The sequence below is a fragment of the Bos javanicus genome, chromosome 17 (assembly GCF_032452875.1).
Source record: "Bos javanicus breed banteng chromosome 17, ARS-OSU_banteng_1.0, whole genome shotgun sequence".
Classification (NCBI taxonomy): Eukaryota; Metazoa; Chordata; class Mammalia; order Artiodactyla; family Bovidae; genus Bos; species Bos javanicus.
This window is the reverse complement of record NC_083884.1, coordinates 45170835-45191447: the sequence shown is the minus strand read 5'-3', so window position 1 is coordinate 45191447 and position 20613 is coordinate 45170835. Positions and strand designations below refer to the sequence as shown.

The 20613-nt window shown below is 58.1% G+C and overlaps 1 protein-coding gene across 22 annotated transcripts in view; it reads left to right on the top strand.

Moving 5' to 3' along the window:
* Positions 1-20613, top strand: part of FBRSL1 (fibrosin like 1) — an 84210-nt gene that overhangs the window by 20248 nt on the left and 43349 nt on the right. For 21 of the 22 annotated variants that reach the window (XM_061384428.1, XM_061384444.1, XM_061384443.1 and 18 more), the window contains exons 3-4: positions 12850-12954; positions 15129-15164. In XM_061384428.1, coding sequence (XP_061240412.1) covers positions 12850-12954; positions 15129-15164 — 141 coding nt within the window. Of the gene's footprint in view, positions 1-5289; positions 5432-12849; positions 12955-15128; positions 15165-20613 lie in introns of those variants that run through there. The other variant, XM_061384446.1, reaches the window with a different exon arrangement.

The following is a 20613-nucleotide window of genomic DNA, read 5'->3' as shown; positions in this document are numbered from 1 at the left end:
GCTTCTCAAATCTTGTCATTGACTCCCACGTAGTGCCACTATCCCGGTGTTGTGCACAGAGGGTGGCAAGGCCACCCTCTCCCTCCCACTGCCCTGAACTCTCAACCCAGATGCAGTCTGAGCATCTCTGCCTCCAGGCCCTGTGCGTGCTCTTGTCTGGGCATGTCTCAGGCGGGGCAGGCCAGGACTGGACAGTTGGTCACCACCTTTCTAGGCCTTTGTGCTCTGGGAATGTTGGCTGCAGTACATGGGTGCCACTTAGTTGGGGAAACACAGCTCTTGGGGGCAGCATCTCTGATGGCAGGAGAGGGGCGGGGAAGAGGGCTGAGCCCACCCCGCTGTGGGTGAACTCCATGGTGAGTTGGGGTGGGGCTGTTCCTTGTGTGATCACTGCCGAAGAAAGGACTTAGGTTCCATCTGGACTTAGCAGGGCTTTTTAACCCCAACATGACTCTCTGTGGCCACAGCTGGCCTCAGGTCAAAGTGCCAGGACCCTGAGGGGTGTGCACTGGCCATAGAGGGGACTGGATCACATGCGTCGTGTCCTGGGGGACCCATGTGCATGAAAAAATACAGGTGGTCCAGTGTGACCAGATCAGTGTTTCTGAGAACAATGGGAAACCTGGGTTTTTCTGTGGATTCAGTGGGTTTTTTCAAACATTGGTGGCTAATTCTAATTTGATGACTCACCTTGCTGGCCAGAGGACACAGCTGTGTGGGCTTTGCATGGCCTGGTGGCAGAGGTTTGGGCCCTGGCAATTGTCCTGGCCCTGAAGCCAAGGGTGTGCGATGTGGCCCACCTCGTTGTGGGGAGAATGGGGCAGCCTGGCCCGATGGGCAGAGTTGGAGTCTTTGGAGGGGGGTATGCCTTGGGGGTCTAGGGTAGGCCCTGTGCTGCCCCAGGGAGCCCTTGGATGGAGACTGGAGCCTGGGTACAGTGCTCTACTGGGGCCTTTCTGGACCCTGCGGCCCACCTCCTCTTCTGCAGACTGGGCCATGGGGAGGGGACATGTGCCTTCTGTACAGGAGCCCCTGATGCAATGCCTGGTCACTATTAATCCTTTGCTGTGTGTTGGCTGTTGTGGTTTTACTGTCAGGTTGAGTAAGGGGTGACCAGGTGGTCTGTCCAAAAGCAACACAGAGATGAAACCTACCTACTAAACAGGACCCCCTTGGGATCCACCCAGTGGGTGGGGAGGGCCATGAGCACGGGTGACCCCGCTGAGTCCGCAGGTTCCCAGCCCTTTAAGGGGATCGCACGCCACCTTCAGCGTCCACCTGGGACACCTGTCCAAGCTGGTGGTTTCCGGGGGGAGATTGCTTGTCGGCTGCCATGCACAGGGCTTCCCTGCGTGTGTGTGCACAGCTGTCTTGAGCACAGAGGTGCTCCCCAGGTGAGCGCCTAGTCACTTCCCATGAGTTCTGCTCCTTCACGGGGGGGACACCCTGGGGAGGATGGGCCCCTGGACCAGCCACTCACTGCACGACGACTTTGTCAGCACCTAAGGCATCAGGCACACGATGCATCTTGACCAAGGCAGATCACCCCTGCCCCAGGGAGCCTCTGATGGGGCAGACATGGAATGTGACACAGTCCCTTAATGTATTAGAAGAGCCAGGCCTACATCTGTGTATAGAGACACTTGGCTGGGCAGGGAAGCTGGTGGCCCTCCTTCACCAGCCAGAGGCTGCACTGACCACAGAATATCCTTAGCAGTTCACCAGGTCGGGAGCTGGGGTGTCTGAGGAAGGTGATGTCCGTGTCCAGCCACCTGCTCCTGCCTGGGGGGCTGGACATGAAGCCTATCCCGGGGGTGGGACTAGAGGGCTTGAGACTGAGAGGGGCACCACCCAAACTCCTGGAGGGGTCCCAGGGGCCTTGTTAAAAGGCAGGTTCTAACCCTGCAGAAGCTTAGACTAGCTCTCTTTGCTGGGACTATGATGGGAGCCACATTAAAAACATAAAGAGTCAAAATTAGCCCTAACATATTTTAACTCTGTATACCATCAGCACCGTGTATCCACGGATATAGAGGGCTGACTGGGGCTGCATCATTTTATATAAAGGACTTGAGCATCCATGGAGTTCTGGTATCTGTAGGGGGCTCCTGGGGGGCTTCCCCAATGGCTCAGCGGTAAACAATGTGCCTGGAATCAACCTCCCATGGACACCAAGGGACAACTATATTCTAAATAGTATCATTTCAATATGTAGTCAGTGTGAAAATTAACAGTGGGATATTCTACTTTATTTTTGCACCACGTATCTTTCTCATGCAGCCCTTCTCAGTTGGCCTCAGACTGGTCCAGTGTGCTTCAGAGGCAGAAAGGTGTCTTTCCCAAGTTCACTGTCTCCTCACACTTGCCACTCTTGTTGGCTTTCTCATTCTTGCACTCAGCCAGCCCTTGGTTTGAACCCCTACCACTTGGGCAGCAAAGCCAAGCACCTGTCAGCCTAAAACCTCCCCTGTGAGCATCAGGTCCGTGTATCCAGGGCCAATACCCTCCACCTCAGAAGCCACAGCCCCCTCACTGAGCGAGAACGAGCCAACACAGCTCCAAACCTTCCTTCACCTCAGTGGGGAGCTTGGCTTCTGCCCCGGGGATTGGGCCAGGACCGGGGAGCCATCTTCCACTGCTCACTTCCCCACCCAGGCCAGCCCTTTGCTTCCACCTCCTAACTCTCCTTCTGAAAGGATTTCACTAGAAAATTAAAGTGGAAATAAGAATTCATCATACAGAATGCATCTCATAGGGTACAGCCAAAGCAGTGTTCAGAGTGAGACATCTAGCTTCGGTGCTCATGTTGGAAAAGAAGACGAGTTCAAGATGAGTGACCTGAAGAACTTACAAGAGCGGGGTGTCATATAGAAGAAAGGGAGGAATCCGAATGAGAGCGTAATTAACGAGCAAGAAAGCAAGCAATAGGAAAAGTGAACAAAATCGAAAACTGTTTCCTGGAAAGCATCAACAAAATTGAGAACTCCCCTGTACTTAGACTGATCAAGCGAAAAGGAACACAGATTACCAGTGTTAGGAACTAAAATGGAAATACCACTGCAGGTGCTACAGACATTGAAAGAATGGGGCATAAACAATTTTATCCCAGTAATTGAACAACTTAGCTGAAATGGACAAAGTTTTTGAAAAATACAACGTACCAAAACTGACTTAAGATGCAATTTCCCATCGTTTGCTCACTGAGTCGTGTCCGACTCTTTGTGACCCCATGAACTGTAGCCCACCAGGCTCCTCTGTCCTTCACTGTCTCCCAGAGTTTGCTCAAATTCATGTCCGTTTGATGCTGTCTAACCATCTCATCCTCTGCCATCCCCCTCCTCCTACCTTCAATCTTTCCCAGCATCAGGGTCTTTTCCCATGAGTCGGCTCTTCACATTAGGTAGTCAAAGTATTGGAGCTTCAGCATCAGTCCTTCAACGAATATTCAGGGTTGATTTCCTTTAGGATTGACTGATTTGATCTCCTTGCTCTTCAAGGGACTCTCAAGAGTCTTTTCAAGCACCACAGTTCGAAAGCATCAGTTCTTCAGTGCTCAGCCTTCTTTGTGTTAACTCTCACATCCATACATGACTACTGGAAAACTGTAGTTTTGATTATATGGACCTTTGTCGACAAAGTGATGTCTCTGCTTTTTAATCCAGTCTAGGTTTGTCATAGCTTTGCTTCCAAGGAGCAAGCGTCTTTAAATTTCATGGCTGCAGTCACCATCCACAGTGATTTTGCAGCCCAAGAAAATAAAATCTCTGCTTCCACTTTTTTCCATTCTATTTGCCATGAAGTGATGGGACCGGATGCCATGATCTTGGTTTTTTGAACATTGAGGTTCAAGCCACTCTCCTCTTTCACTCTCATCAAGAGGCCCGTTAGTTCCTTTTCACTTTCTTCCATTAGACTGGTATCATCTGCATATCTGAGGTTGTTGATATTTCTCCCAGCGATCTTCCTTCCAGCTTGTGATTCGTCAAGCCTGGCATTTCCCATGATGTACTCTGCATAGAAGTTAAATAAGCAGAGAGACAACATACAGCCTTATCATACTCTTTACCACTGAGCCACCAGGGAAGCCCTAAGATGAAATAGAAGATCTGAATAGTCATGTGTCTGTTAAACTGACTTTGTAAACTGGATGTCCGTGTCTACCCCTCACTGTTAGCCTGCCACCTCTTACCAGCAAAGAAAAGCTGACCTTTCACAGCCGGCCCAGGCACTGTCTCCAGTGACCACACCTGTGAGGCAGGATATTGCTAGTACCATTTTTCAGAGGAGGATACTGAAGCCAAAGAAAAAAAGCATCTGAGTAACTTGTCCGAGATAGGCAGGGAAAGTGATGGAGCCAGGGTTCAAACCAGGTGGCTCAGCTCCAGAATCTGTGCCCCTGACCCTGACCTTTGCCTGGAAGACAGCCAGCACCAGTTTTCCTGCCCATCTGCAGGTGGTGAGGTTCCTCTAAAGGGCCCATTTGAGCACGCCCTCCCCTTGCTGAAAGCACCCTGGAAGTTCCCCTCCACCCTCAGGAAGTCTTGGTTCCTGGACGTGCCCCATAAGGGCCTTTGTGGTCTGAGTTCTCCCTCCTCCCCAACCTTCCTGCCTTCCACCCCTCCTCTGCTCCCATGCCCCCTCTCTTGGGCACACCCCTCTGCGGTGTGGGGATTGCCCATTTCTTATCTGCACCCCCGAGCAGGCCTGATAACCCCAAGCCTGGCAGAGGGCTGGGCCCCAGACGCTTAGTCAACACAGGGAGTGAGACAGAGCGGGGCAGAGTTCTGGATGCGATCCACATGGCCTCTCGTGCTCCTCACCATCACATTGGTCTGCCGGGTCCATATTTGCCAGTGTAGGGGTTTTCTAATCACAGGTTTTCATACTGGCTTGGTGGAGTCCTTCCAGAATATTCCCTTGCTCTCTGGAAGATGAACCTCGTGGTGGGTGAACCCCTCGGTGCCTCAGTTGTCTCATCTGTACAGTGGGACAGGGGCACTCCCTCAGAGTTTTGTGTGGGTCAGTTAAAGTTCAAACCGCGCTGGGTCCTAGCTAGCCGCTACAGTGCCTGGCTCCCATTAACACAGACGGTTTCTCCCACTTCCCTCTCTTCTGAGGCCTGGGCTGCAGCTTGGGGGTGGCCGAGGTGGGCTTCCCTGGGACGCTCTGCATCCTCACCCCACCTCATTGTGAGGTCATCTTTGGCTCTGTGGTGGCCCCAGGCAAGTGCTCCTCCTTTCTGGGCCTATTTCCTCATGTGTAAAGTGGAGCTGTCAATACTGCACGCGTCTCGGGTCGTAGAGATGAAAAGCTGAGTTGACGTGCACAGTTCCTGCTAGATGGGCATGTATGCCGTTGTTACCGCAGTTACTGCTTTATCATTATCCCTTATAGAATGGTTTCTCCTGCTTCCTGGGCACGGCCTGGACAGGTGAGTCTCGTCTCCGGCCTCCTTGGCGGGCTCACCTGGTCCCCTTGGGGGCAGCCATCCTGGCAGGACCCATGGGCAGAGTGCTTGGCCATTCCCTGGCTTTGGCGCAGCCAGACGCCCACTCCAGATGTGGCCCTCACAGAAGCCTAACACGGGGGACTTGCAGGGGGCCCTGTTGGGAGAAGGGTGGAGGGGAGTGGGTGCCGAGGGCACGGCCCGCTTGGTGTGTGCTTCTCTGGGCTTTGTTGGTCCCTGTCTGGGCTCAGTGACTCAGACACCTGCTGGAAGTCCAGATGTGACACGAGTGGCGGGGGGATTGGGGTGACAACAGACCTGCCTGGAAACGAAAATGGGGCTGCTTTAGACCAGCGGATCGGGGAGGCCTCGCCTAGGAGGTGACCCACCTTGAGGCCTGAGGACAGCTGGCAAGGAGTGAGCTGACAGAACCCCGGGGCGGGGTTGGCGTGGGGCCTGGGCGAGCGTGGCCGCCACTCACTCGCAGAGGGGCCACTGGGGGTTTTAGGCTGTGCAGTGACTTGAGCTGGGGTATGTTTTTCAAAGCTCGCACTGGAGGGGGCCTGGGCACCTGCAGGGAGGTGCTTGTGGCTTGAATCAGCTGGACAGGTGGGGACAGCAGTGGCGCAAGCTGAGTGGCTCAGCTAGAGAGTAGAGGTCAGATGGAGCCCAGAGTCCACTGGCCTGACTGAGGGGCAGGACCTGGTGCACTGCCCCTGCTCCTCAGCCACAGGGACCACACTCGGGCATAGGCAGGGTGTCATGTCACTCACAAGGCACTTGCTCACGTACAGCTCGTGTCCCCAGAGCCTGCTGGCCGTGTGTCTCCTTGGGTTGTGGCCTCAGCTCAGCCAGCAGCCTCTGTACAGTGTGTTGTACGTCTCCATGCTTCACTCACCCAGCTGGCCACGCGGCCGAATCCCAGGGGAAGGATGTGGAGCAGTGGGAGGGGAGGGCCAGCCTCCTAGGGCAGCAGCTTGCTTCCTCACCCTGTGCTGGCTGTGGGACCCTTCCTCATTGTGCCAGGCCCCTGCCAGGTAGTGGGAACAAAGGACAGCCCCTACCTACTGGGCATTACCGTCCAGTGACCCTGCTTCACTCAGGGACACCTGGGGCCGTGGGAGCCTGAGGGGCCTCACCTGGCCTGATTGTCACAGGAATGGAGTGAGCATCGGAAAGGATTCCTGGGAGAAGTGGGGCCTAGAGCCACGGTCGCCTTACAGTGGACCCCATCCTTCTGGAACCTCCACCTGGAGTCACAGCCCTGAGAACTCCCTCTCACCCTCTGGTCACGAGGTGGCTGCAGTACCACACTTCACCAGCAGGTGCTGCTGTCGGTCGGGGGAAGCTGGTCTGCAGTGCTGTGCTTGGGGTACCATCCTCCACACTGACCTGGAGCGGTGCACTGAGAGCAAGCAAAGGAGAGGCCGTGCAGGTGGCCTCGTTGGGTGGGGAGGGGGCCCTGGCCTTCCTTGCACACCCCAGCATCTCACCTGACCACCAGCCCCCTCATGAGTGTCTTTGTATGGTCTGCGTAAAGGTTCCCCTCCCTGGGCCAGCCATGCTCTGTGGCCTTCTTCCGAAACCCAGGTTCTGCGCAGAGCTGGAGGCAGAGCACAGGCTTGGGGCTCAGGGTGGGGCTCTGTTGAACAGAGTAAAGTACGGGCTGTCCTCACGGCTGTCATGTGCTAGGGAGGGAGGTGGCGGGTGTGAGGTCGTGTGGGGGTGCAGGTTCAGTGGGGTCATGAGGTCCCACTGAGCATCAGGGAATGTTGGTGGACAGAGCAAGGGGCTTCCTGATCAGAGCCTCATTTATAGCCCTGGGGCGTTGAGGTACCAGGGTGACAGAGAGGCCAGGGGCTGGGGCACCCAAAGGGGAAGGGGGCCCCTATCCCCAGGACAGGCGGGGCCTCGGGCCCTGCTTCAGTCGGGGCTTCGGGTAGACAGGACAGTCTCTCACTTTGGAGCCTGTAGAACACACTGGACACCAGGGATCAGCTGGAATGAGCAGGGACCAGAGTGGGGGCGAGAAGAGTAACACGGTTCTCATGGATGAACACAGCTCATCCTCCCAGTCCAGCCGGCAGGGGCCCAGTCAGGGCCATGTGACCTATGGCTGCCCATTCACCTTTGGGGTGCACTCAGGAGTCACCTGGGGGGCCTAGGAAGGTCTCTGAGACCCTGACCCACAATGTTTGACCCCTGAGGAGGCCCAGTGGTTTTAAAGCACCCCAGTGGGGGCATTATTTGTGCAGGAGTCCCTGAAATAAGATTGGGGTGAAGAGGGAGGGGTCTCTGCCACAGGCCTGGGTTGCCATATGGCCCCAGGGCTGGGTCGCCAGGCGTGTGCACGTGCGTGTGTGTGTGTGTGTGTGTGTGTGTGAGTGGACATGGAATAGGGTGCCTTGGCCGTCGGGAGCCTGTGCTCGGTCTCTGTAGGGGCGTCGTGAGAGGAGTCTCATGACTCCCTTCTCACCGGGACAGCAGGCTGGCTGGCTGGCTGGGGGCTGAGGGGCGGGTACTGATGCTTAGTGGGTACCTGACGCTCGCCTCACCCTACCAGGCCATGTCCTCCCGCTGGTTTGAAGGAGACCGTGGGTGGCCTCAGCCACAGCCCCCTTCTCAGGGTTCCCCAGGGTCTGCAGCCAGGCCATCCCTGCCTCTTCCGCTCCCAGGCCTGTAGGTGTGGAGGCTAAGTGGGCCTCTCCTCATGCTGGAGGCCAGTACAGACTAGCCGTGGGTCAGAGGGCACCTCCCACCCCTGGGCTGGGCTGGTGGTGTTGGGGCGGAGGTGGGAGAGGCATGGGGCAGAGCCCAGCGCTCCTGAGAATGTGTGTGTGTGCTCGTGTGCATTCCTGAGAGCTCCATGGGATGACACTTGTCTGGGGGTGAAGCCATCTGGTGGGGCATGATCTCCTGCAGGGCCGCCACATATGGCTGTTCAGGTTGCGCACTGCACAACTCTAGGGCCACCACTCCCACTCTCGCCATGGATGGATGGCATGTGCATCTGCAGGTGTGCAGCAGTTGAGCATGCTGCACAGGGCGCCTCTGCTCCATCTGCGTGGCAGAGCTCTAAGGGTGGGGGAGCCTCTGCATCCTGCTTCAGGCGTGGGTCTCGGTAACCCACGTGGGTCTCGTGGTGAACGCACACATCATCGGACAGATATCAGGAGCAGGCAGGCGCAGTGTTGGGATGTGGGCAGAAGAGGCCTTGTTGAGTGCCTCGGGGCAGGGACTCCTGGTGCTCTTTTGTTTCTGTGTCCTGGTAGGAGCTGGTCTGTGAAGGGTCAGGAGTCCCAGTGAGTCTTCTCGCTGCTGGAGTGAGGGATTCTGGGGCCCCCGATTCAGCCCTGCGGTGTCTCGGGAGTTTCCTGTCCACCATAGGGGGAAGGCACCTGGTGGCATAGCCTGGGGACACTGCCAGGTCCCACCTCTTGGACCCTTTCCCAGCTACGCCTCCTGGACTGACTGACACTGTGCACACCCTGTGGGTCTGAGCATCAGGTGGAACCACATGCTGCCTGTTTGTGGCCCAGGGCACTTGGCAGCCCGCCTGGGAGGTGACACTTCCTCCCGGAATTGCTGCAGAACCTGGTTAGGGAGTTGCCTTGCCCAGGAAGGGTAGCAGGAAAGGGTTCCCTGTCACTGCCAGAAAGCCTAGGGCCCCAGGTGCTTCTGGGGTGCCTCAGTCTGAGGGTGGTGTCCCTCACCTTGCTGCTCCAATGGCAGTGCCCCAGCCATGCTGATCTAAGGGGAGGTCCTCTCCCTGCCCTTCTGAGGGCTGTGTCCTGACCCTGCCTGGTGGAGAGCAGGGCCCTATTTCCATATTTCCACCAGTCTCAAGGGGAGTCCTGCCCCCACCAGTCTGAGGAAATGTTTTTGTGGTATGCCACCTTGCACGAGCCAACTGTTACGTGTTCAGGAATTTTGCACAACTTGCAGAAACTGCCAGTGCTTATTAGGGCTCTCCTCTTCCCCAGGGAGCCTCGTTGCTCCGGCAGTGCCATCCCCCGACCCTTCCCAATAGCCTCATGACCTGCCTCATCACCTTTCAGAAGTGTCACCTTCTCAGTGAGACCCCTCCCTGGCGACCCCTTCTTTGCTCTTCTCTGCTGTTGTCCTTCCAGAGCACCTGTGGCCGTCTGCCAACCACACGCTCCATGTGCTGGCCTCTTTGTAGGCTTCAGGAGGGTGGGGACTTGGGTCTGTTTATGTTCATTGCCCAGAATAGGGCCGGTTCATAGGCAGGCATTCAGTAAGCCTTGGATGGGTAGGTGGATGATGGGTGGTGAATGGATGGGAAGATGGATAGGTGGATGGATGGATGAATGGATGGATGGTGGGCAGATGGGTGGTTAAGTGAACAAGTAGATGGGTAGAAGGGTGGATGGATGGATAAAGGATGAATGGGTGGATAAAGGATGGATGGATGGATAAAGGATGGTTGGGTGGGCATAGGGATAGACCACAAGGCCCAGATAGACCACAAGGCTCCCAGCTGCCCTCCTGGGACAATCAGGGCCCAGATCAGAATCTGATCTCTCCAGCTAAAAATGGAGGCATGGCATCCCTGGCCTTCTGGCATAGCTGGCCAGCAGCATTTCTGAGCCACTAGGAGGCAGTTGGGGCTACAGGACAGCCAGAGTCCAGCTTGGGGCTGGCTAAGGAAGAGAAGGTGACCAGCCATCCCAGTGCATCCAGGGTTGGGATGGTTCCCAGGGCACAGTACTGAGTTTTATGGGATTTTCTGGGAAACGGGGCTTTCAGAGCTGAAACCCACTGCCTGAGGAGGATGACAGACCCCAGCCTGTCCTCCCCCTGTGGGGCATCACCGAAGAGTCAAGATAAGGAATCCTCTCTGGGGTCCAGCTGAGAGAGGAGACCACTTGTGTGACTGAATGAAGTGGAATGTGGTATCCTCCCTTCTCACCTTTCAGCTGTGTGGGGTTATTCTTCAGCCCCCGCTTCCCCTCCCCCTTTGCCGGGTGTCCTTGTACAGTGAGCAGTCTGCACAACTGCGCCAGGCCTGTTCTGTCCTTGTAGTGTCTCTGGGTCCAGCCTTCTTCATGGGCAGGGACCCTGCTCCAAGCCCAACCTGAAATACTGTCCCCCAACAGTGAGGGGGGGTTCATGGGGGTGATTACTGAAGGTCAAAACCAAGAGTCTCAACTAGAGCCTTACCAGGATCCCCCAGAGGACCTGATGACACAGCGAGTCTGTAGTGGGGCCTGGAAGTGCTCATTTGTATTCCTGCCAAGCTCCCAGGTGCTGATGCTGCATGTCCAGGGACCCCACTTTGAAAACCACTGGATGAGGGCATTTGTTTTCTTGCAGAGGCTCCTTGCCAGCAAGGCAGTAAGGAAGTTCCCCCGGACCCCATATTCACTCCTTTTGGGGAGACCTGTCATGGAGTCCAGAGGCAAGAAAGACCTGTCTCCAACTGGTGACAACAGTGACACCTGGTGGCTTATTGGTGCTAGAGAGGGTTCAGGCTCACAAACAGAACTTCTTACCCCCATAGAGCCTGTGAAGGGCCCTGTCAACACCCCTACTTCACAGATGAGGAAACTGAGGCTCAAGGACAGTCAGAGAGCCAGGACTGGCCCAGGGTCTGTGCATTCACCACTCAACTATGCAGGATGGAGCTAGTGAGGCCAGAGACCTGTGGGCTCACAATGGGGGAGTTTCGCCTGGGCTGAGACTGGGGCCCCTCCCTGGGCCTGCCGTAGGATGGGAGGGTATTCCTGAGGGCTGGGCTTCCCCCTCGCTGTTCATGCTTCCCCAGAAGGGGGCCCTCCCCTGGGTCCTTGCACCCAGGCCTGGGCTGTGGATGAATGGCAGTTATGTTTTGTGATGACACTCTGCTAGCCACACTGTGCAGGGGCCTGTGGCTATGGGAGCTTGGACCCCATCTAGGGCTTAGGTTGGCCCTGGAGAGCAGGGGCTCTGAGGGGCAGCCTCAAGAGAGGGAGCCTACCATTGGGTCCACAGGAAGAAGGGCTCAGGCCTTGAGGGGATTTCCTGGGGACTTGAGAATATTCCAGAGCACAGCTGGTGCACCAGACTTTCCACCCTAGCTGAGGTCTCCAGGGCTGAAGGATGCTTACGACAAAATGCCTGGATGCAAAGGACTGGGCCTCCCTGCCCCTGGTTGTGGCGCAGGTTCTGAGCACGCCTGAGCTCTGAGAGCATATGCGCTGGGCGGGGAGGCCTGGGGGGTGGACAGGAGGCCACACGCTGCCCCGCAGGCACGTCGGCAGCGCCTGGAGCAGGGGTCATTGGGTGTTAGGCAGTGTGCTGGCTGGGAGCCGCGGCCTCTGTCTGTTGCTAGGAAACCTCTGATATACAGCCCAAACAGTTGAAGGTTTGGGCTGTCAGTGCACGTTCAGACAAAACCGTGGGAATGTTCCAGAACCAAGAAGCTGGAGCCACCTGGAGGTGGCGGGTCAGCCGAGCTCTGTGGGTCCTGCCAGAGAGTCCAGGAGGGCAGCTGGAAGCTGACAAGACCTGGATGGATGCTGGCACGATTGGGATGGTGACTTCCTGGGCCCAGAGGTCAAGGGTCAGGGGCTGTGATGGATGTTCCTACCCTGCAGCTTGGTGAGGTTTGAAACTATTTCCAAGTAAAAAGAACGCAGGCAGGTTTCTGGGTCCACTTTCCACACTGTCACTTAACCTCCCTAGTGGTTTATCAACTCCCTCCTTGATTTCCTCCTCTGTAAAGTGGGCACAGAGCGGCCAACCAGGGCTTTTGTGTGAGGAGCAAGGAGCTGAGGGCCTGCCGGGTCTACAGAGAGTCCGGCAGATACTTTGACCCAGCAGCAGCTGTTCCAGTGGGTACTACTTGCTTCGTTCTGCATATGACAGAACTGAGGCACAGAGAGGTTGAGTAATGACCCTAGGACACGCAGAGGGGAGTGGCTGGTCCACACCCAACTCTGCAGACCTTACAGCCCTGATGTGGGTTGTGCTGAGGACTGAAGGGGGCCCAGGAGTGGTGCACCTGCAGGGAATGGAGGTGAATTGCCACAGGCAGGCCTGTCTTGACACCTGATCATGGGCCCCTGGTGGAGTGGGAAAGGCCGGGGCCTCCCACTGGCCCGCTCCCCATCCAGGAGTCTTTAGTTGCCAGCTGGCCAGAGGAAAGGACAGAGCTGACAGTAGTTTAGGCCGTTGAGTGCTTATCCTTTGCTCTCTGGGCTCTTCTTTCCTGTTCTGGGTAGGAATGGAAAGTACTTACTGGGTTGTCAGTGGTTGGCTGTGCCCTGCCGCCCCCCTCCCCGGGTTTCAGCCCAGAGGGACTGGGTGGGGTTAGGGAGGAGCCTGAGCCTGGCTGTGCCCCAGCCCCACCCTGCAGGGTGTGTGTGCTGAGTCGGTCTCTCATCTCTCCCTGTCCCCAGATGAAGGTCGCAGTGTCCAGAGTGGGCGACCACAACAGTGACGGCGACAGCTTCCGAGAAGCCACCAGCTCCCGGAGGAGCAGTTCTCGGGACCAACTCAGTGATGTGAGTACCCCAGCTGCTCGCGGGAACACTTTCGAGTCCCTGGGGTGACGCCCGGCCAGCCTCCAACCTTCAGCGGACACTGCAAGCCGTTTGCTTAGGGGCCCAGAGTCTCAATCCAGGGTTTTATGCTCACAATTAGCATTTGCTTTCTTTAAAACATAACTGTCTACTAATTGGGGCTTCCCCATCAGGAGGGATTTAAATGAGAACCAACCATTAGGCACGGGCAGGGGTGAGTGGAGGCGACCATGCTGGGGTGCAGTCCCTATGTCCAGCTGGGGGTAGGCTCGGGGTCGGTGCCCAGCTGGCGGTGGGCAGGGCTATGGATGCCAGACAGCTCCCACAGATGTGTCTAAAGAAGGGTGGAGGCAGGGGGTACGTTTCTGGCCCGATGAGCTGCAAACACTCCTGCCTGCCCAGGCGGACCTGCCTGTCTTCTCTAGCTGGCAGCAGCACAGGGCATCCAGCAGTCCAGGTCTCTGCCACTGGGGGCCACGCGGAGAGGAGGGTGCCCCTCTGAGGCACAAGCTGGCCTGGGTCTGGGGACTCCTTTCGGTGTGTCCTGTCTAAAAGGTCCTTGAGCTCAGGTCCCAGGGGGCAGGGGAGAGGGGGTCTTAGGACCCAGTTTGGGGATGACCCAGGCAACACACAAGGGCACCCACTGGGACGTGGCCAGCAATGGGGGTGCAGGATATTCCTCCAGGGCTGCTGGGTCTCCCTAGACCTTGGAGAAGGGGGATGGGGCAGGTGTTGCAAGGGCTGGGAGTGGGGGTTGAGGGGCCCTGGGTTGAGGGGGCGATGAGGACTCAGGCGGAAGAGCCCCCCGCCATGGGAGGCAGCGCTCCTGGAAGAGGCCTTTGTCTTCTTGACCCCCAGCTGCAGGAGTGGCGGCCTAGCGGAGATGGGTTTTCTGCAGGGCTAAATGGAACGAGTCGTCTCTCATTATCATTTAAATGGGGGCTGGGGGAGGGCCGGCGCAGGAGGCCAGGAGGGGGGCCTAATTGCCCGGCTCCGATCTTGTTGCCACAAGATAGGAAAATAGGCTGGTAATTGTCTGGGGCCACGGGGGCTGCCCTAGTTCGAACTCCTCTAATTGCTGGCCAGGATGGGAGCAGGCGGATTGTAGGCACAGCACAGGCGGTGTGAGTGTGCAAGCCTGGGGGCAATTATGGCACCAGACCCCCCCACCCCCAGAGGCAGGGCTTGGTGCCTGAGCTACCCCAGGGGGTGAGGGACCCCCCCCCCCCGCCACACACACACAGACACACACACACACACGCTTGGCCTGGCAGACCCCCAGGAACTGGCCTGGGGCCCGGCCAGGGTCTGCCTGGGGAGGGGAGGGGTCCCCTGGCCCCAGCTGAGCTGAGCAGAGTGGTCCAGGCTGCAGTGGTCACCCATCCTTCGGAAGAATCTTGGCATCTGGACCTCAGTTGGTCTGGCCCCAGGTCCATGAGTCCCACACACCTCAGACAAGCTTGCCCTCGCCGGCCGTGTGAACACCCCCCCCCCAACCCCCACCTGCCGGGTCATCACGTCCTATCTCCCTGGGCCTTGGGGCTTAACCCTGGTGACCACCGCCTGCCCTGAGGAGCTGGTGAAGTGAACCTAACTGGTTTCTCCCGTCAGATCCTAACTGCCCATTTGAGCATTTGATCACCCTCACGGGACCTCTGGGGTGACTGTTGGCCTCTAGGCCACAGCTTACCCCCCCACCCCCATCTGACATCTGAGACCCCAGGATTACCTGCCCAGCTCCTTCTCAAGGAAACCTCCCAGACTTTCCCGCTGGACCCAGTGACCCTGGGAGGCTGGTGGGTGGTGAGGGAAAAGCCGACCTGAGCACAGAGAGGGGTTATCCCCTGGCCCAGAACCCCACATGGGAGAGGTGGGGAGCATCCTCTGGGAGGGGCTGAGCCCACCCCTGGGGAATGTGGGGGCTTTGCCGCCTCTCTGCCTGGAGACTTTGCTGGGCTGGACCATACCTCCAGGTCTGGGGGTGGAAGGTTCCTCTGTGGGTCCTTGAGCCCTGCCACAGGCTGATCAGTGTGGCCCCAGCCTGGGGGGTTCCAGCAAAGACCCAGGATGGGCTCTGCCTGCTCAGGTCCTCAAGGGAGAGGGTGGCCATCTGGGGCTGCAACCGGTTCCTGACTGTCCTTCTTCCTTCCCTGCAGAGCTCGGCGCAGGCAGTCTCAGGCAGAGGTTACTCCGTAAGTCTCCCACCCTCCTTCTGCTGTCTGCTCCCCACACACTAACCCCGATCCTCGACCCACGGGAGCCCCGACTGTACTGAATGCTGCCCCTAGGCTCGAAATGGAGTTTGAACAGGATGGGGATGAGCCAGAGTGGGCAGAGATTCAGAGGGAGTAGGACTCCGGGTCCTGCCCTGCAGAGGAGTGGGCAGTGGGCTGGACACCCTGGGTCCTGTGGGGCAGCGTTTGGTGTTGAGGTTCCTGCACGTGGAGCAATTGCAGCGTATGCCCTCCCCGCCCCGCCCCCTGCCCCCGTGCCCTGACACCCTCTCCCCAGCTGTGCTTGGCCCGGCCAAAGAGGCTGGACAGGGGTGTGAGGCCCCTGCTCTTAGCTGTCATCAGGGGCCCAGGGGCAGGAGGGGGGCCGGCCTGCTGCCACTTGATACTCCGGCCATGGCGGGGGCCACCCTCCCCATCCCCCAGCCCCCTCCCCACGACTTTATTTCATTTCCCCTTAAGTATCAGGAGGCCCGTTAATGACACCATAAAACCCAGAGCTCCATAAAAGCCGTTTCTGCAAATTTACGGCCGTTTCGGCTCATTGGAGGGCAGGGGCCTGGGCTCCGCCCGCCTCATCCTGCAGCTCCTGATTAACTGCGAGTTCCAGAGTTCCAGGGTCTGACAGGCAGGCTCTCTAAATCACAGCGGCTTTTTATAGGGTGTGTAATTAACCCATTAATTCCCCGGGTGGCAGGGACAGCCGAGGGTCCCTGGCCCTCCCCTCCCCCAGGTCCGCGATCCCCAGGTCTGCCAGCCCAGGCAGCTCTGCCTTCTGCCTCAAATCCTGGGCCAGGCTGTAGCATCTTTGAGCCTCTGACCGGGGCTGCTGTACACTTCTGGGCAGTGGTCCCAGGTGCCACCCAAGGGGTGCTTTCCTGGGAAGGCCTCTGCCCTCCTCGGGCAGCCTTTGTGCTCTCATCTGTTGTTGGAGTCATGGTTGGCGGCCCCAGGCTGCTCCTTCCTCCCATGGGCCTGGGTGGTCTTGATGCGCCAACCGCTCCTGACCATGTTGATGGGGGTGGTCGGCCAGGCCTGGACAGGACCTGCACTCTGGGAGGTGCCATATGGTCCAGGTTGGCACCAGGGCAACCTGGGGCAGTGATGGGGAGAGTTGGGGGCAAGACGCAGAACGCCCACCGGCCTGCACCTGTCCTGGAGGGTTGGGAGCCCCGAGAGGCTGGGCCCAGAGATGCTCCATGTGGAGCCTCCTGAGATGCCTGCGGGCTGCTGGGGTCTCCCTGCCAGAGCCTCTGGGCAGCCCTCTGCTTCCAAACCACCTTGTGTCATTTGTGGTCTTCTCTGCAAAATGCTGCTTTGAATGTTTCCTGGAGAAGAAGTTGTAATTAACATGCCAACTGCTTGCAGCTTAGCCCCCACTGAGGCTGCACATGAGTGACAGATGGTGGGGGGTCAGCGGCCCAGCCTGCTGCTCAGCCCTGGGGGTTCCTGAACCATGTCTGCAGACACACTGGTGTGTGTGCACCAGGCCCTGGCGTGAGCAAGTGTGCCCACAGGTCCCTGAGGTGTGCTGGGCAGCACTGCAGGGCTTGTATGGTCAACCCTGCTGGCCCTTTTGTCCAGTTGGCATGGTGGCAGCCTCCCCTGAGGCTGGAGGAGTAGGCCGGGGCTTAGAGGACCCTTGCCCAGCAGGCCGAGGCTGGGGGCTGGCAGGTGACCCTGCCGGGAGCCGGAGGGTGAGGCTTGGAGGCCGGCTGGGACCCTGCCTCTAGATCCAGAGTTCACCATGGAGCCCTCTGGCACAAGGGTGACACTCAGGCTGAGAGCCCTGTTTGTGTATGACTCTCAGTGCAAGGGAAGTGTGTGTTGTGTAACCCTGTATGTTCACATGTGTCTATCTCTCCCATGTGCCCATGAGGTGGTATCTCTGTGTGGCAGTGGCAGGGCTCCCCAGCTGCACCTGGAAGCATTCCATGTTTCTCTGTGGCCATTTCTGTGTGAGTCTGTGTCTTGTCCTCTCAAGAGTCTGGAGGCGCCCATGTGTGTCTATGGATGCAGCAGGTGTGTGTGTGTGTGTGCCACACTGCATGTAAGTGTCCATCTGGGAGCCTGTGTCTGGACATGGCGCCGATGTGCCCATATGTATGACTGTGGTCATGCAGTATGTGTGTGACCTGTAGCCATGTGTCATTATGCGTAGGTGTATATGTTTGCACACACCTTGCTGTTTGTGTGTCTGCATTTAGGGCCTCAGGCTCAGGAGGGGTCACGCTTGTCCTTGCCTCTCCCCACAGCATCCCCTTGCTAGGTGACACAGGGCATTTGTTGTCTGACCTGGATTATAGACTGTACTTAGAAGTTTAATTTGCCAAGATTTATCCCCAGCAAATCCCCAATTATTGCCCGTCCTCAACAATGTTATGTCCCGAAAGCTTGGTGCAGCGTCCCCAGCACGCCGCCAGAGGTTCGTTAGTGCCATAAAATTAGTTAGAAAGTAATTTTCTTAATTTGACTGCTTGCAGCCAAGGACACAAGGATCCATCATCTCCGGCCGAAGCAGGGGACTTGGGAGTTTCCTTTATTAAAGAGAAATGAGGACCTAGACGCCTCACAGGCAGGAGGCTGCCCTGCCCCCACCCTGAGTGTGTAGCCTGGGGACAGGGCCTTGGACCCCGGTGATCCGGTGTCCTGGCAGGTGTCCTCAGGGTGGGTGTGGTCAGGGAGGGGGCAGAGAACCCGCTGCAGCCCCCACTGTTGGGAGGGGCCTCCGCTCAGGGCCACACTCCCAGTTCACCCTGGCTTTCCCCACCAATTCCTCCCATCCAGTCCCCTGCTCAGGCCCCTCTCTGTCACCCTCTGAAGGAAGCCTGCCCCCTGCAGCTCGCGGCACCAGAATGCAGCCAGCCGCTGGCCTCCAGGCTCCTCTCCCGCCCTCACCAGCCGATCTCAGCCTGAGCTGCCGTCCTCCCACCCTCCCTGGGCTGGGGTACAGCTCTCACCTCCAGGTCCCTCCTCCCCTCGACAAACATTTACTGAGTATCACCACCACTGGAAGGAACCAAACAGCCAGTGTCCCTGTCCCCGGGGAGGTGGTGAGTGCTATGGAGAAGTTTGAGTAGCCTGGCAAGAAGACCTCCCAACCCCGTCCTGACACAGGGCTGGGGAGCAGCCGGGCAAAGGCCCTGCGGTGGGAGGAGGTACCACCGTCAGGAACAGCAGGAGGGCGGGCTGGGATGTGAGGCTCTAACTGTGGGTTCCAAGCAGAGCCGCGGTGGGATCAGGAGAAGGGAGCGCCCGCCTACACCCCAGCCAGGCAGCCTGGAGGTGGCAGGAGGCAGCTTCCACACCAGGTGCGAAGGGCCCAGGGTGCTCACCAGAGTCGGGTGGGGCCCCACCTGCCAAACTGCCAGGGTAGCCCCGCCCACACACATACAAACACACGAGGCATAATTAGCTGATTGACTTGATTGCCTTCAGGGGATTTCTGGAAATTTGGCTTGTTGGTTGGGCTGCTGACAGCTAATTTCCCAGAGAGCCTGCTAATCTCCCATTACCTCCCCTTGCAGCACCTCCCATCCCCAGTCTCAGGCAGGCACACTTTGGGCTCCTGGCACAGTTGAGTTTCATCTTTTCTCAGGGCCATGAGAGCCTAATGCAGCCTAGCACACCCCTGGCCAGTCCCTTCCCCTGGGAGCCTGGGCAGTTGGACAGAGTGGAAGCTAGCTGCTGGCGTGGCCCAGGCAAAGCTGACATGAGGGCTGGCGGGGCCCAGGCTGCTGCTGTGCCAGACAAGCAGTTGCTGAGGAAGTCTAGGAGGGGTGGGCGCTCATTTCAGAAACACCTAGACATCTGGGGGGTGGGGTCATGAAAGGCTCTTGACGTCTGGAGCTTGATACCAGCTCATGGTCAGCGGCCTCTGTTCCCACGACACGGGGCCTACCTCCACGGGCTGGTTGGGCTTCCTTACAGCATGGCGGCGGGTTACCAGGGTCCCGAGAGCCAGGAGGAAGCAGTAGCAGTGGTGTGGCATGGCTTCCTGGTGCTCTGTTATCACAGCCTCCCCACCTCTATTCATGGGGAGAGGCTGTGGACCCCTCCTGTCTGTAGGAGGGGTGTCAGCAACTCGTGAGAGGGGTACAGGTGCATGGCAGCCTGAGGTACAGGCCACCACCCGGAGCCCCTGCCGGTCCTGACAGGGCCTGTCACACTCGGTGGGGCACAGCAGCTGCTACTGGGGAAGACAAGCATGCACACATGTGTGTAACAGCTTGCAGCAGCCCACACACATCTGCCGAGCACCTGCGGTGGCCAGGCCCTGTCCAGTGTGGTGATGGATGAGGCCAGTCAAGCTCTCACCACAACAGCAGGGCTGTGTGTCTCATGGGCTCTGAGTGCCCGTGTGTGTTGACACGTGTGTGCATGCACTGGAAATGGTAGCTGTGGCTCTTGGATCTGGTTTCTTACCCCGCCACCCTCACCCACTGGCAGAAGGGGCACAGTCTTGCCTTCTGGGAACCGAGGCGCTGGGGCTTGGGAGGGCAGGCAGGGAGACTCCTGGGGATGGGGTACCTGGTCGGCCGCATGTGGGTCACTTGCCAGCTTTGCTCCATGAGCCAGGGGCAATTGTGGTTGAAGAGGAGGCACAGCACGTGGGGGACTCGGCTCTAGTGAGCGTCCAAGGGCAGGAAGGCTGGTGGACATGTGCCCGGGGGGCCCCTGAGCCACCTTGAGACCTGCCTGCCCCATGCCCACCCAGGAACAGTTCAGCCCCCCTGACAGCAGAGCTTGCTCTGGCCAGCGCGGGCCTCCCCTAACCCACCCCGCACACAGCCATGTAGTGCAGGCTCCGTCTTTACGAGGCAGGTTTATGACATCCATTACCCTGCTCCTTGGGCCACTTCCGAGCAGCCGTAATTTGTACAAAAGCAATAAAAGCCCGTCAGGCTCTCCCCAGAGTTGGGAGCTGAATGCTCCTCTCGCCTCTGAGCACAGGACAGCCCTTCAGCCACTGCTGGGAAGTGGCTGCTGCTCAGAGGCCACCAGGGACGGCTGGAGTGGGGTGGGCAGTGTCCTCACCTGTGGTGCACCCCCAGCCCGTGTCTGGCCTGCCTCTTGTCAGAGGAGCCACTGTCCACACACCCACTCATCTGTCTAGTCCTGTGGCAGCAGAAAGAGTGTGGCCTTGGGGGCCTCTGTTCAGCTTCCTGTGGGCAGGCTCTGCGCAGTGGGGGGCTCTCCAGGCAACTGGGCAGCAGGTTCTTCCTAAAGGGAGAATAAGATAAATAGACCTGCAAGGAGATCAAAGCAGTCAGTCCCAAAGGAAATCAACCCCGAATCTTCATTGGGAAGGACAGATGCTCAAGCTGAAGTGCCAATACTTTGGCCACCTGATGTGAAGAGCCGACTCATTGGAAAAGACCCTAATGCTGGAAAAGATGGAGGGCAGGAG